Genomic DNA, 16,505 nt, shown 5'->3' with positions numbered 1-16,505 from the left:
CCATAGCAATCACATATAGAAAACATTAACAGACAAAATTTAAGAGCTATATATTACAAGTCAAGTCCAGTTTGATCTTTTGAGGCTGGGTCACTTTTTCTCTAATTTACCCATATATAAAACAAAATATGAGCAACCTTTAAGAGTGTAAGATTATTAGAAAATTAGAATGTTGTTTTTAAAAGGCCAAAAGCATTTTAAACAAACAGATGTTAGATGCTAATATATCTCCCTTTTGAAAGGGGTTCTTCAAAAATACAACTGTTGAGAAATATTTGCCTCAAGTATTACAGAAAGTTACCTAATCCTATATGAAAACCAGTCGAAGTTCCAAGAGAGAAATGCGTAAAGGATAGCAATAAACAACTCAGAGAAGAGAAATACAAAGAGAAAGGAAATAGCAGGGGAAAAGTTCTTATTAGTTCGTATTGAAAGAATGCCGAGGAGGTTGTGGCAAAATTGCATCACCCAATGTTGATGATGGAACTGAACAATCTATTCGAAAAACATTATTACAAAGCATAAAAATGTACACACTCTGACCTACTAATCCCACTTATGGCAATTATTCCTACAGAAATAACTATTTTGCATAGTTTTCTTCTTTATAGTAATTGCAGATAACCTATTATAGTAAAAATACAAATTTCTTGAACTACCTACCATAGGAGAATAATTAAACACGACACAAAGCTTTCATAAAGCTCACATCACACAAATGATATATTAAGACTATATTGCAGAATGGTTCACAGTTTAACCATGAGATTCTATCTACAGAGAGAAAGACTAGAAGCTACTGCACAAAAATGAAAATAGCTATGGCAAAAGGTGGGATTCCAGGTAGATTTCTTCCTACTGTAAAAAATGTACTGTGCTGTTTTTCCAAGAAAGAGAGAAATGTACCTTTCATGTTTGGATCAATTTTTTTGGACCCAGCAGGGATGGGTGACACACTGGCAACATTGGATGACACAGATCTATTTGGTGTTCGAGGGGAGCCTCCCGGGACTCTTGGTGAGGCATCCTATATAAAAACAGGAAAGCTATAATTATAAAAACTTGAAACTTCCAACTTCACAAAAGTTATTATTATAAAAAGAAATTACTTTGCAATCATCCCCCATCTGTTCTACTGATACTTTTACATCGCAGGCCATTGACAAAAACGTTTAGCAACTGTGTCCTCATTATTAGAAAATACCCATCATATTTTAGAATACTAACTTTCCCCTCAATGGAAAAAAGAAGAACATACTGAACAAGGAGCTGTGGTTATGAGTAAGTGTGGGAGTCAGATCTGGGTTCCAATCTGGACTGGCATCCCACTGGCTGTATAACCTCAGACAAGTGACAATGTTCTCCAAAGCCTACATTTTCCCATCTGCAAAACGGGTCAAATAATAGTACTTGCCTCATAGGCTATTGTGAGGATTTATAAAGTAACACACACAAATGGTTCAGCGTAGCAACTGATGCACAAGAAATGTTGCAAAATAGATCTTTGCAATTTAAATATTCGAAAAGGGAGTGAAGTCTACCTTTTAAAATCTCACAAATTCCAGAAGAATTCTGAATTTAAGTTTATATCAAAGCCCACTCATATGAGACACGTACATGATTAAGAAAAAAAGAACTAAAACAACATGAACTGCATTTTAATAATTTTGCCAAAATTTGTAATACTGACCACAGGCCTTCCAGCTGCAGTTGGTGGCTGCTTTGCTAAAAGAGACTGAAAAACACAAAAGAATTCTAGGTTAGACATTCACAGCATGTATTGCAATATTTTTAAAGAAAATATAACTATACTAAGTCTGCTTCTGATGCAATTTCTTACCTGTAGCTTCATCAGAAACACTTGGTCATCTTCTGCCAAAATTTCCTTCTCATGAACAAACTGAAATGAGCAATGTATAAATAAGTCTGATATACTATGCTAAAACCCATTATAACTTACTTTTTAAGATTAGACTAAAGTTTTTAAAAATTCAAGAATATGAACGTTACCCGTATTTACATGGGTGAGCTGCCCTACCCAAGCCCCTATTGCAGAGCTGTCCACTAACTGCCCACAAGGAGAGAAATGTTCTGTCTCTGTGCTGCTCAACGTGCCAGCCACCAGCCACCTACGGCTATTACGTACTTGAAGTGTGGCTAGTGTGAGTGAGGAACTAATTTTTTAATTTTATTTACTTTTACTTAATTTACATTTAAAAGCCATATGTGACTAGTAGCTACTGTATCGGACAGCACAATCCTAGAGTCATAGGCATATTAACCATGCTTATAAAATCTACTAAACAATAGTTAGGTGTTTTAAAAGCACCAATAATATCCCAGTTGAATGGAAAAGCAGCTTGCCCCTGGTTTCCCTGAAATAAAAATATAATGGCTCTTCTTTCTATCTGCTGAATAATTAGGAAAAAAGAGTAGCAAATGTCTCCTGCTTCTACTGTCAGTACAAGACCTGCCCCAGTCTATTTTCCACCCAGTAGCCAGAGCACTCCTTTTATTTTTATTTTATTTTATTTTTGAGGAAGATTAGCCTTGAGCTAACATCTGCTGCCAATCCCCCTCTTTTTGCTGAAGAAGTCTGGCTCTGAGCTAACATCCCGGCCCATCTTCCTCTACTTTATACGTGGGAAGCCTGCCACAGCATGGCGTGCCAAGCGGTGCCATGTCTGCACCTGGGATCCGAACCAGCGAATCCTGGGCCGCCGAAGTGGAATGTGTGAACTTAACCGCTGTGCCACTGGGCCGGCCCCCAGAGCGCTCCTTTTAAAAGGTGAAGTCAGATTACATCACTCCTCGGCTCGAACTCTCCCTCCAGTCTCTCTCTCTCTCTCCATCCCACTCAGAATGTAACCCAAGTCCTGACTGCAGCCTAATGATAGGGCCCTACAAGATCTTAACTCTGCCTTTCATCTTCTACTACTCTGGCCCTCCTCCTGGCTCTCTTCCAGCCTCTCTGGTCCCCTCTGCACACTCCTGTCTCAGGGCTGGGTACCTTCTGTTCCCTCTGCCTTCAACATTCTCCCCTCTTATCAGAGACATTCCCCAACCACTCCTAAAACAGCATCTCTCCCCACCCCAGTCCTCTCCCCTCACCCTGCTTAACTTCCACGGCACTTATCACCACTTGAGAGATGGCTTCTGTATTGATTTACTATTTTTTTCAAAGATTGACAGCTGAGCTAACAACTGTTGCCAATCCTTTCTTTTTCTTTCTGCTTTTTCTCCCCAAATCCCCCCAGCATATAGTTGTACATATTTTAGTTGCAGGTCCTTCTAGTTGTAGTATGTGGACGCCGCCGCAGCATGGCCTGATGAGCGGTGCCATGTCCGCGCCCAGCATCCAAACCGGTGAAACCCTGGGCCGCCGCAGCAGAGCGTGGGAACTTAACCACTTGGCCACGGGGCCGGCCCCTTGATTTACTATGGCATCACCCTCCTATTCAGCACCTAGTACCTAATCAGTGCCCGATTTGGTGCTCAGTAATATTTGTGGAACGAATAAAAGACAACTTAAACAAAGCACAATTTTGTTGGTAAAAGAGATAATGAGGAGCCAGCCCCGCAGCTGAGTGGTTAAGCTCACGCACTCTGCTCCGGTGGCCCAGGGTTTTGCAGGTTTGGATCCTGGGCACAACTCATCAGGCCATGCTGAGGTGGTGTCCTACATAGCACAACAAGAGGCATTCACAACTAGAATGCACAACTATGTACTGGGGGGCTTTGGGGAGAAGAAGGGAAAAAAAAGATTGGCAACAGTTGTTAGTTCATGTGTCAATCTTTAAAAAACAAAAATACATATATACATATAAAAAACATATTAAAAAAAGATAATGGGAAAATTGCCCTTTTTTTGATATGCACATTTCTTTTAACAGATATCCAAACTAAACGCTACAGCAACTGATTCTTCATTTGATGTTACTTTTCTTATTTCTAATTACCCACAAACAGAAGACAGATGCTCAATGCAAATATTTGGATTCTTAAGTAAGAATCTTACTATATGTTAAATCAAAATTTTTTCCTACAACACATCCAAATTAAAAGTCAGTGAGAAGTATTATATGCACTCATTTTTACAAAACTTTCCAGAAACATCTATAATATTTAACTGTAGAACATCATATACTGCTTAACATGAAATCAAGACACATGAAAAAAGAGCACCTTCTGGAAGCCGATTTCAGAGTCATAAGAATGACATGTAACAGTCAAAACTAAAATCAAACACAGGAAACTGGAAGCTTCTGGATGGCTGTGGGCTAGCGTAGGTAACTACTGACTGTGGAGAAGATCCAAGATCTGCCTCAATAGATAGAAGCTAATAAAATTAATCTAGCAATGTTTTCTTGGCTTTTGGCTGAGCTCTGGGTTGGAAAGTTCACAACTTTTACCTATTCAAACTATCAAGATGCTACATATTCCCTCATGCCAATCCATGATTTCCATTAGAAAATGGAACCTGCACTAAAATTTGCTACTCTAAATATGCTAAAAGCTAACTAACGATCAGTAACAGCTGATTTATATTTTGATAAAACACCTTTATTTGGAATTGTGCCTTAAAAACACGCAAATCACACTTAGAAATCCCATTATAGAAAAGGACTCCCTTACCTTTCTAACTACAATTTTAAGTTATGGACTTCCCCCTCAGTTTAAAAGCCTAAATATTGAGACTATATATTGAAACTGTTACCTTTCGGACAGGTGGTTTAGTTATAATGTCTTCAAAATTATCTTCTGCTTTTAATGTTTGAAAATTTTCATGCAGTATTCCTATTTTCTTATCATTATCCCACCCTGCTGGACTGAAAAGAAACGCACATGATAAATTCTCAAACGCACACGATTAATTCCCAAGCATTTCATGATCATATCAAAGGGAACATTTCTATGAAGTTAAATTTCACCAACTTATGAAAAACTAATCAGCTTTTTTATTATAATGCTCAAGTTATGGTTTACTAATGCCTACTTAAAATGATTACCAATCTTCCTGATTTTAAAAATGCCATTAGTTTTTTTGGGGGGAGGATGGTAATTAATTATTACCTCCCAATTTTATTCTGGTAACTTTTTAAAAGCATGTCTAGATTATACATTAGGTCCTTTATTTATTACAACCAATTAAAGAGTAAGTAGATACACTGGTATATGCACCCAAAAGATAATTTAGCTACGACAGCAAGGCCTTTTGAAAAGGACTCAGGCCAGCAGTAAATCTACAAGGCAATGATAAACAGATAAGGCAGGTTATACACAAAACAATCTAGAAACAGATTCTCACCTTGTCATCATGGCAAGATCTACTGGTGTCACCTCAAAACCAAAAATGATAACTCACCATCAAATCATAGCCACAATACATAATAAAATAATGTATTTAAGAGTATACTTACATAAATACTGCATCTTTTTCCACAACAACAGCAGGAATCTTGTAGGGAAATCCGTATAGTTTCTGAACAATGTATTTATATACTAAATCTATATTTTTGTTTTCTTTTACTGAAGTGTAAATAAGTGCTGCACCATCTGAATAGTATTATTAAAGAATTTTTGGACAAATTCCTTGAATAGGTACCATAAAATTTTGTGTTCTCAGCTTAACATTTACATGCATATTAGTTTCAAAAATAATTTCCAAAGGTATATTATATAGTAATCAAGAATTTCAGAAGTATAAGATACATACAGGCTAAAATGCAAATAAAACAATCTGTACATAACTGACTTAGCAAAAGTCTCATTAAGCCAAGACACTAGAGGTAAACTGATTAATACTGACACCATTACTACCTCCATGTTTAAAGCACATGAAGACAAAATTTGTTTTTGTTTTTAATCTCCTTAAACCTCATGAAGTAGGACTATTATTTATCAACAACTGTTTTGTTTGCCTTTTCAACAGAAACAGACTGCACTAGTGTCACTAGTCATTTTTACTAATCCCAGAAATTAGGACTTTGGGAACAAAGCTCAGGAGATCCACCCTTGAGAGAAGATGAACCAACAGGTACAGTGAGGAAGCTTTCGGGAATGATCCAAGGCAAAACAGATTTCATGACCAAAACCTGAGATAAGACTACCTCACATGAAGATGTATTAATTAAAGCAGATCCTAACTTTGACCTTTTGTCCAAGAGATATAGTGGATCAAAAGATTAAGAGAGGCCTGTGGAAAAAGGGTCAATGTGACCACTGACAAATGATGTGGTCAGAGTGGCTATCAGAAATCCTGACCACTGCTGAGGAGCATGCTCTAGCTGGCCATTGTGTCCTGAGAGAGACGGTGACATAGGCCATGAGGAAACGCTGGGAATGGTCTAACTTTGAACTGAGGTATTTTCTAGGACACGAACTGAGGCTTATGAACCTAAAAGTGGTACTGATTGCTAACTACTACTTTACTTAGTATAAAACTTAACCTGGTAGAAATAAACATCATAATCTTAAGTAAAAGCTTAATTGTGTGAGGGCCAGCCCTGTGGCAGAGTGGTTAAGTTCGCGTGCTCTGCTTTGGCGGCCCAGGGTTTCGCCAGTTCAAATCCTGGGCTTGGACATGGCAGCGCTCATCAGGCCCTACTGAGGCAGCATCCCACATGCCACAACTAGAAGGACCCACAACTAAAAATGCACAACTATGTATGGGGTGGGGGGGGCTTTGGTAAAGGAAAAAAAATAAAAAAAAATTTTTAAAAAAAGCTTAATTGTGTGAACTTTTCATTAATGATCTTCCTTATAATGAGAACCAATTTATGATGATCTAGATTTCTACAGCTGAAAAATGTGAATTGCAATCACAATTTTTTAAATTTAAAAATAAAGATGATTTTGAACTGGTGCCTGACACACACACATCTCACTATCTTGAAGTGACTTCTCACATTTGTATTCTTTTAAAATCAACCACTCTAATTCTATGTAATTATATCTGTGATTATTTTACTGGACAGTCTCCTTCCTGATTACATTTCTATAGTATTTACGTTTTCAGTACAGCATTAAATAAATGTTTAAAGAGACTGTTGCCAAATTTTCTAAATCTTCAGAGATAACAAAAAAGGCTACAGACACCTACTTCAATTACTCACGCTGTTTTCTTTTTAAAGACTCTTATGTAGACAAACACCCTTTAATTCAACCCAACTCAACCATTATGTGACATGAGAAGAGAAAGGGCCATGGAGAGGACAAAGCACTGAAGGAAAAAGGGGAAATGGAACTACCAGTGTCAAAAGTGACTGGATTCTACTACGCTTTCTATAACTGGTCTTTAAATGCCCATAATGAAAATGAAAAAATGCAGACACTATAAACATGTGTTTGTCACTTATTACTACGATCTACTTCTAATATTAATTCTTTACTTTTCAGACCCAAAAGCTTTGGCTGGGGAATGCAAATGCAAAATATTTGATCCAAGAGGGGCGGGTGAGCCCAGCTCTATTTAGTGTTCTGACTCAAACTGTGACTAAGTTTTCAAATGTAAATTCTCTTAAAAGCATTCACTTACAACCCTCATTTTATCCTCTTTTACTTGTAAATGTTATTCATTAGCTCATCTAGTCTTTGCAACCTACACTAGACAAGATTCCTTAGGACAGGTTTTCTAACCTTGTGCTCATCAAAATCATCCAGGAAGCTTTTTAAAAGTACAGAATCTCCAGCCTCACCTTGGAATGTTCCAACTCAGTAAGTCTTATGGTCACAGCCAGATTTTGAAACCCTGCATTAGACTGCACATGGCAATGATAACATAGTAAATACATTAAAAATGAGAACACACAAACCTAAATATTGATCTTGCCCCACAACCTACCCCAATAAATACCACCTCTTTCTTTCTTTTTTTTCTTGGTGAGGAAGATCGGCCCTGAGGTAACATCTGTTGCCAGTCTTCCTCTTTTTGCTTAAGATTGGCTCTGAGCTAATATCTGTGCCAATCTTCCTCTATTTTGTATATGGGATGCCACGGTGTGGCTTGACGAGTGGTGTGTAGGTCCATGCCCAGGATCCGAACCCGTGAACCCCAGGCCACTGAAGAGCACGAGAACTTAACCACTACACCACTGGGCAGCCCCTGAATACGGGTTTTTAATCAGAATGTTCACAATGCCAACTTATTAGAATTTTCCACATAAGACTGCTATTTTTCTTAAGCATAGTACTTTAAAAAGAGCAAATCAGGGGCTGGCCCCGTGGCCGAGTGGTTAAGTCTATGCGCTCCGCTGCAGGCGGCCCGGTGTTTCGTTGGTTCGAATCCTGGGCGCAGATATGGCACTGCTCGTCAGGCCACGCTGGGGTGGTGTCCCACATGCTACAACTAGAAGGACCCACAACGAAGAATATACAACTATGTACTGGGGGGCTTTGGGGAGAAAAAGGAAAAAATAAAATCTTTAAAAAAAAAAAAAGAGCAAATCAGTTATATATTTCAATACTTTCTTTTATATCTCAAAATACCCAGATATAAATGATTTGGGAACTAAAATGACATTTCCAAACAGAGCTAACAGGAAAAAAAGTTTATGGAATTTCTAAAGTCCATCAATTCCTTTACTTTAAAAAACAAATACAAACATGTAAGGTACATTGCACCAATTAATGTATTAAAAGGATACACTGTAAACAAAACTTCCGAATATGTGACTGAATAAAATCAAAATGTTCATCTCTGTAGTCATGTTCTTTCTCCAATACACTAATGGCATCACACTGTTGAGTTAAAATAATTTTAAAAAGATCAATACAACATTAACTTTAATCAAAATTAAACATAATGATTTAAACAGTTCAATTTTGGGGAAGAATATCACAAAACTACCACTCTGATACGGTGACTGAACAGTGGGACCTAGAATATCAACTGCTCCTATCTGTGTAGAGACTGTTACTTGGAGTCTTAAGACTAATGAATAATTTTATTTCTTTAAAAAGCATTGACTTCTACGTTATACTGAATCTGGTGAGAACACCAAAGAGAAAGTTTTAGTACATAAAGGAATGAAGAATACCAGGACAAGCTTATAATAGGTGGTCACACTTGCTAACTCAACTACTTGTGTCCTAGAACAAAGTTTTTAAGATCCAAACATCTATTCTAGGTTTATAAGCCATTTCACACCCAGGGAGTCTACACCTCTCACTACTTCCTCTTTGTTCCTCTGTTTACCTGATAACTCTTAATTTGACCTTCATTTTTTTCCTGGCGTTTTTATTCACTCTTACCAACAGCAAAAAAAAAAAAAAAAAGGGAATTACAGGCTATTTTTGAAATGTCACCTGTACAACCAATGAAACAATTCTGAATTCTGCTTGTGACAAAAAAAGTTAGGAAAAAAATAAAGTCATGTTCACACATCATACTATCCAAATAACTTCACCAAAACCTTTCTTAAGTGAAGGTGTGAAACCCAAAAGTAAACATTTAATAATGTTCATTATACACCTAACATTAGTTTGGGGTCAAAATTGATATGTGATTTTCTGTTTTATACATATATATTTCATACACACCCCCCCCATAGAACAGAGTCTCCTTGGTCTCCTTGTATAATCATGATGTAGCACATTCGTCCATTTTATAGAACACTGAGAGTATTTATTTCAAATGATTAAAGATGCTTATAGTTATTACATTGTTAACTTGCAACACTTTTGGTGAGGCATGGTAGCTTAACGTGATTTTTAACTGAAATAAGAGGACGTGGACCCAGGGCAAGAAACTTAGTCTTTCTGAATTCTCAGTTTCCAGTGTTTAACCTGAGTTGAACCACCATTCTTCATCCATCTTGAGAGACACATTCTCCCAGCCCCCTATACATTTTAAAACTCTTAAACTGAAGTGCAACTGACGGTGTCTTAGCTTCCATGAAATACAGCAGACAATCTCTTCTGGCTTGAAAATTTTATAAATATATTATTCATTTGATACTGATTCAGGTCCCTTTAAGCTTAACATTTTTCCTTTGGAAAAATAAGATAGCTTTTTATGAGGCAAACTATGATGTAAAACAAGGAAATAGCTGCCCATAAACAGCTCTTTGCCAAACAAAACAGAACAAATCACACACAAAAGGGTTCTAGTGTGGGAGTTTAAAAACAGTTCTACAGTAAAGGTATAAATAACAACTATGCCAAAATCACCACTTGAAAAGCAGATAAACACTTTACCTTAATTATTTAAATGCTATCCCCCCCATTCCTTTGTTATTGATAACTTTTGTAGCGTTTAAAGTAAAACAAGCTAGATTTAAAATTTATCATTTTTATTCCAAAGATAAGGAAATTGTGTACCCTCCTTCAATTATATGCACAAATTTTACATGCAATAATTTTAGATCTCAAAAAGGTTTATATATTCTGTCATTTTCTTAACTATTCCATGACTTATAAGCAGCAAAGATATAATACTTAGTATCAAATGGGGAAAAGATGAATTTGAACTATAAAATATTTTTAAAGGAAATTTGATTTTATTATCAAGTGTATATAGTGACAGAATTAAATTAACAGAATTTTGATAATAGCAATCCTATCAGAACCTCTAATAGATAAATAAAAAGGCCTTTATAACTGCATATCAACTTTACATAATGAGTGCTGATAGGTGTTTAAAAGTTTATTTTAAGTACATAATTCTTCTGATGTTAGATTAGTATATCAAAATTTAATGTGGAAAATATTCTATTTTATAAAAATTAATAATTAAGTTATTTTATCTGTAATTATTTCTACTAAACTGATTGTACAATGAAATCTAACCAGAATTAGGAAAATGAAATTCAATCACAAATAGAATATCTGAAACAACATTTTCTTTCCAAAAAACTATAACAAGATCTAAAACCAACATGTGAATATAATATATTCAATATTTTTAACTATTATTTCCATTTGTTAAGAAAAATTATCTAGGAAAACTAAAGTGTCAACTCCAAAAGGAGCCTGGAAAACAAAACAGTTTGTTCATCCTCGGTTAATATCAGTAGCAGAATCTCTAGGAAGCAAACAAACCTTTGTGCAAACTACTAGTACTGGAATGCCCAAGTTATGTGTAAGTGTATCCGCACCGAGAGGTAAAACCACACTGTCGTCTTTGTCTTCCTGCGACACGGTGTTCCTTCTCTGAGGAGAAGCTGGGAAATCTTCTCCTGGCTCTACATATTCCTGGAAGTCTCTGATCACTGAAAATCAAGGTAAATAATTTAATACATAGTTTAGAAATTACTTTATTTCACCAGGCACCTTTTTCTAGCATAATCTAAATATATGTTTTGCTAGAGTTTATACTTAGTCTTGTTTAAGAGAAGAAACAAAAAGGGTTTGAGACATCTATTTCAAAGACAGTACAAAAGCACTGGACCCCCACTTATTACTAGGAGGCAGAGTATAGAACTGAATGGCTCCAAGAGGGGAGTCAATGGAGGCCTGGTTCAGTCTGTGCAAATTACTTTGGACAAGTCACAATCCAGCCTCTCTAACTCTAATTCACAAAGGGCACTTAAAGGTTAAAAGAAAAATAAGTGTATGTGTCGGGGGGGATGGATTTCACAATTTAAAAGACGGTCTTGGATGACTTTCTAATATTAATGTCCTTTCTTTAAACCCTTTTTACTCAGGTCTTCTCCTTTTTACTTAAGTGCAACCTTGGGCCATATTCATTCTGTAACCCTGGTAAGAATTAAAGAGATATTACCAATGACAATAAATTTTTAGAACTCATTTGCAAGACTGTCAAAAGCTTCACATAAAAAAAAGTTAACGTGAATGTATCAAGAACCTTAACAATGTATACTTTCATTCAGTTACTACTCCTCAAGGAATTCCCAAGGAAATAACCAGTGATGTGCACACAGCAATTTCCATATAAGACTGCTTTTCATGTTTAAAAGCAAAACAACAAAACTGAAAATAAATTATCCACAGTATAGGATTAAGACAGCATATGAGGGAATATTATACAGAAACATAAAACATCAACTTTTCAAAGAATATTTAATGCTGTAGAAAAATAACAGTAAGAGGAGAAAAGAAAATGAGGAAAACCAAAGTATGATTCCAGCTTAGAAATGAAACGTACTGGGAAAAATATGCTAAAATATATTTTCAATTTTTAAAAATAAAGAATGTATTGGGCTGTCCCTGTGGCATAGTGGTTAAGTTTGGTGCGTTCCACTTGGGTGACCTAGGGTTCAAGGGTTTGGATCCTGGGTGTACCACTCATCGGCCATGCTGTGGTGGTGAACCACATACAAAATAGAAGAAGACTGGCAGAAATGTTAGTTCAGGGCTAATCTTCCTCAAGCAAAAAAAAAGGAAAATTGGCAACAGATGTTAGCTCAGAGCAAATCTTCCTCACCAAAAAAAAAAAAAAAAGAAAGGCAGGCACCGGCCCGGTGGTGCAGCAGTTAAGTTTGCAAGTTCTGCTTTGGCAGCCCAGGGTGCTCCAGTTCAGATCCTGGGTGCAGACCTATGCACTGCTTGTCAAGCCATGCTGTGGCAGGCATCCCAGATATAAAAAGTAGAGGAAGATGGGCACGGATGTCAGCTCAGGGCCAGTCTTCCTCAGCAAGAAGAGGGAGGACTGGTGGCAGATGTTAGCTCACAACTAATCTTCCTCAAAAAAAAAAATTAAATTAAAAAAAGAAAGAAAGAAAAAGAAAAAAATAAAATAAAGAATGTATGCGGCCAGCCCTATGGCCTATTGGTTAAGTTTGGCATGCTCTACTTCAGCAGCACAGGTTCAGTTCCCAGGTGCGGGCCTACACGACTTGTCGGCCGCTATGCTGGGGCAGCAAGCCACATACAAAATAGAGGAAGAATGGTACAGGTGTTAGCTCAGGGCAAACCTTCCTCAGCAAAAAAATAAATAAACAAAAAATAAAGAATGTATATTACCTACAAATTAGAAAAAAATGTTACTTATTTTTTAAGCAAAGTAATTATGAGCCAGATCCTTTTTGGAATATGACTCATTCGGAGAACTGTCCTAAAGTTAAATAGGGTCAAGGAAGAGGGAATCCTGAACATCTGAGTGCAGTTCCTCCAGGAACTTAGGGGCATGCATAAACCCTTGGCAGCTCTGGTAGCTACTACTCTCAAGATCAAAAGCCGAAATCTAACAGTGGTTCTCAAATTTTAGCATGCCCCAGAGTTTCTAATTCAGTAGTCTGGGGTGGGGCCTGAGAATGCGTATTTCTGACAAATTCCTCGCTGTACTGATATTGATGCTGCTGGTCCTGGGCCCACACATTGAGGACCACAGCTGCAGTACAAACTTAGAGAGGAAAAATAAAAACCCTACAGGCAATGGCCAACAGGGAAAGAAAGGTTCAGATTAAAAACAGATATCTTTCTCCATGATTTAGGATATACATTCTCTTAAGTTTCTACTGTTTCCTTGCATATAAATTCAAGTAAGCTGTCAATTTTTCCCTAAAAGTTATTTTCAGCCACCAATAACAAAGAAAAGCAGCATTCCATCTGTATATTTTCTTAAGCCAAGTACAACACTGACAAATGAAGAGCTTGGTGAAATTAAGAACTGCGACAACTGCTTTACAACCTGTTAGAAATGACCTATATCACTTTCACAATTTCCACGAAAATTTCCAATTCATATGGGTATGTACAAAATATATTATGTACTTTGAAATCATAAAACCACCTTAAACATCTTTACATTTATGTTGTTACCATCTTTTTGGACGTATTTCATTTTGACAAAGTTGCTAAGACTGTTTTACTTATCAAGAAATGAAATTGCTGAAAATGAGCAGCTGAAGAAAGATCCAAATTTTTTTTATCCTGAAAAACTACTTCCCAAAATGAACACATACGGCCTTGTGGCAAAGGAGAAAAGGCACCTTCATCATGTATACGTTTCCAATTTAAAACTATATTAAAACCTGGCACATCACTCAAACCAAATTTCAAAAACAGTAGTCACATTATGTTTTCTTCATTAAACCTTATTCATAGTCAAAAAATCCTAACGATTATGGTAGTCAGCTAAGAAATTTTGTATTTGAAATCTATATTAATATTTCTAGATTACTCACACTTTTGTTCCATTTCTTTCATTTCTTCAGGAGGAAGTTTTAATTTGTCAATATGTTCTCTAACAACACTTGCCCATTTCTGTAAAGAATCCAAAGCAGTCCAAGGCTTTGACATGTCAACTACCAGCATAACTAGAGTGTCCTTCAGAGAAACGGCATCCAGGGAAAATTTAAGGAGGCCTTTGTGATATAGGTCTCCATCCAAGATCCATATATTACATCTTGTTTGATCTACAATAGACAAAAGAAAGTTACCAACGCAACAGGGTTAAGTTATTTCATCATCCAACTAACAATACTACTTGGCATTTTAGGACATCTCCACAGGAGATGTCTCCTGGCTTTGACAAGGATCAACTATTTAGGTCACATCTACCACTTTAGTAAAGGCCTAATGAATATTCCTGAAAATGACTTAACTGCCAACATAAAACACCAGCATCCTCTACTTTATATTTCTCAATCCCAAACCACAGACTGAATAACATGTTTCTATTCTTACCATCAGCAGATAGAGCCATGCAAATTCAAGCTATTATATACAAAAACGAGAAGGCAAGTGATCTATAGAAGGAAAAAATGGCTGATCAGATGAGAAAAGCTGGGGCGTAGATGACATTTTTACGTCAAAAAATGAGAAGGTGAAAAGAGTTAGCAAAACAATCATAGGATCCTATTATTTTACTATCTGAGCGAAAACGAACTGAAAAATTGAGATTCTTCAAGGACAGCATGAAAGCGAAAGTCTCCACACCAAGATATCTTAAGACGTTTAAAAATATCACTACATAAATCCCAATTCCAAATCAATAAAAGTATGCCTAAACATAACGATTTACTGATCGGCATGATGTAGTAGGACTCCTGGTGAAAAATGACACAGTAAGAAAAGTCAAAGACTAACATGTGCACCTTGGAAAGGCTTCAGGAAACTTAACATTACAAATAAATCACACTCACCATCTCTGTCTTCATCATGAACATTTAAGTACAAATATTCCAATCCTCTTCCTTTCTTGTACTCCTCTATTCCCTGAATTTTTCTTATGAGGCTTGTTTTTCCAGCTCCATCTTCACCTATAAAAAAGGACAAATCCCTTAAATTACAATATGGATTACTTACGGATGCTTTCCAGTACCACATGAAAAACCCAACTAGAACTAGCTTCAATCAAAAGGGTAATTTGGGGGCCAGCTCTGTGGCTGAGCAGTTAAGTTCGTGCACTCAGCTTCGGCAGCCCAGGGTTTCGCTGGTTTGGATCCCGGGCACAAACACAGCACCACTCATCAGGTCATGCTGAGGCAGCGACCCACGTGCCACAACTAGTTGTATATTTTAGTTGTGGGTCCTTCTATGTACCGGGGAGATTTTGGGAGAAAAAGCAAAATAAAAAAGGGTAATTTGATGGATGATAACTAGGCAACTACACAGTTGAAGATGCAGACTTCACCTCCAGGATTCTCTCCCCAAGTGTCTCTGCTCCTCTTGTTAAGTCTCATTCTAGCCTATTACAAATGGCTTCCTCTGTGGGTATTTTTCAGGAAGCTCAACTCTTACATCATGCCAGTTTAATCTACAAGGAACAAAAGACTTTCTCTCTTGGCTTTCAGTCTGAAGACTCTCAGGTAAAGACTCTTAATTGGCTTAGTTAGGGTCATGTGCCCACCTACAGGCCAAGCATGGAGGATGGAGGGTACACCAAAACTAACTAGGGCAGGGAGTTGTGACTAGAGCCTCAGTAAAATCATGAAACCATAAGAAATATGTAGCAAGGGAGAGGGTGGGAGCTGGAGGTAGTAAGTTGAGCAAGAACAAGGGTAGAAGGAATGTAGAACAGACAAAAATAAAACATAAACTTAAAAAAGATATTAATAGCAAGAAATCATGTGATTTAAACTTAGCACAAGATTAAAGAGTTTAAAACTAGGCTAGCTATTCAATGTTTTGGTGAAGATTTTTTTGTATTGTGAATTTATTTAAATACTACATGTTACCATTTCACGGACTTCTTTAGTTATTAGCAGTACCATGTTAATAGTATTTGTAAAGGTGAATTTCTTGAATCTAAGGACTTATTCCTGGAGATTAACGAGTTCTCTAAGAATTTAAAAATCGTTTTCATTTTCATGTTAAGCTTTTAAAAAAAAATTACATATGTCTTAGATCTTCTGAATTACCATCTTTATATCTAAAATCTGCCACAAGATTGCAGCACCCACCTCTATATAGATGTTTATAATCCTACTGGTGCCAAGTTGAGGCCAAGTAATGCTGACAGAAGACAGAAGAAAGAGAGTAGACACACAGGCATGCCAAACTCAAAAGAAAGTGACCCAGAGCAGTCAATATCATATTCAACTGTATTGGTCAGGCTGGTTCTTTTTATGAACTATTTTCCAACACTTCATAGCAATAAC

General features: G+C 36.7%; 1 protein-coding gene across 1 annotated transcript in view; it reads right to left on the bottom strand.

The window, feature by feature from the left end:
* The window catches only part of DYNC1LI1 (dynein cytoplasmic 1 light intermediate chain 1), a 35,062-nt gene that overhangs the window by 3,304 nt on the left and 15,253 nt on the right, over positions 1 to 16,505 (bottom strand). The window contains exons 3-11 of the mRNA XM_014827173.3: positions 15,048 to 15,164; positions 14,088 to 14,318; positions 11,041 to 11,210; positions 8,646 to 8,739; positions 5,421 to 5,556; positions 4,718 to 4,829; positions 1,841 to 1,900; positions 1,691 to 1,735; positions 907 to 1,027 (exon numbers count right to left, since the gene is read on the bottom strand). Coding sequence (XP_014682659.2) covers positions 907 to 1,027; positions 1,691 to 1,735; positions 1,841 to 1,900; positions 4,718 to 4,829; positions 5,421 to 5,556; positions 8,646 to 8,739; positions 11,041 to 11,210; positions 14,088 to 14,318; positions 15,048 to 15,164 — 1,086 coding nt within the window. The remainder of the gene's footprint in view (positions 1 to 906; positions 1,028 to 1,690; positions 1,736 to 1,840; positions 1,901 to 4,717; positions 4,830 to 5,420; positions 5,557 to 8,645; positions 8,740 to 11,040; positions 11,211 to 14,087; positions 14,319 to 15,047; positions 15,165 to 16,505) is intronic.

This window comes from Equus asinus, chromosome 21, assembly GCF_041296235.1.
Source record: "Equus asinus isolate D_3611 breed Donkey chromosome 21, EquAss-T2T_v2, whole genome shotgun sequence".
NCBI lineage: Eukaryota > Metazoa > Chordata > Mammalia > Perissodactyla > Equidae > Equus > Equus asinus.
The sequence above is the reverse complement of the archived record's forward strand: the minus strand, read 5'-3'. Positions and strand labels throughout refer to the sequence as shown.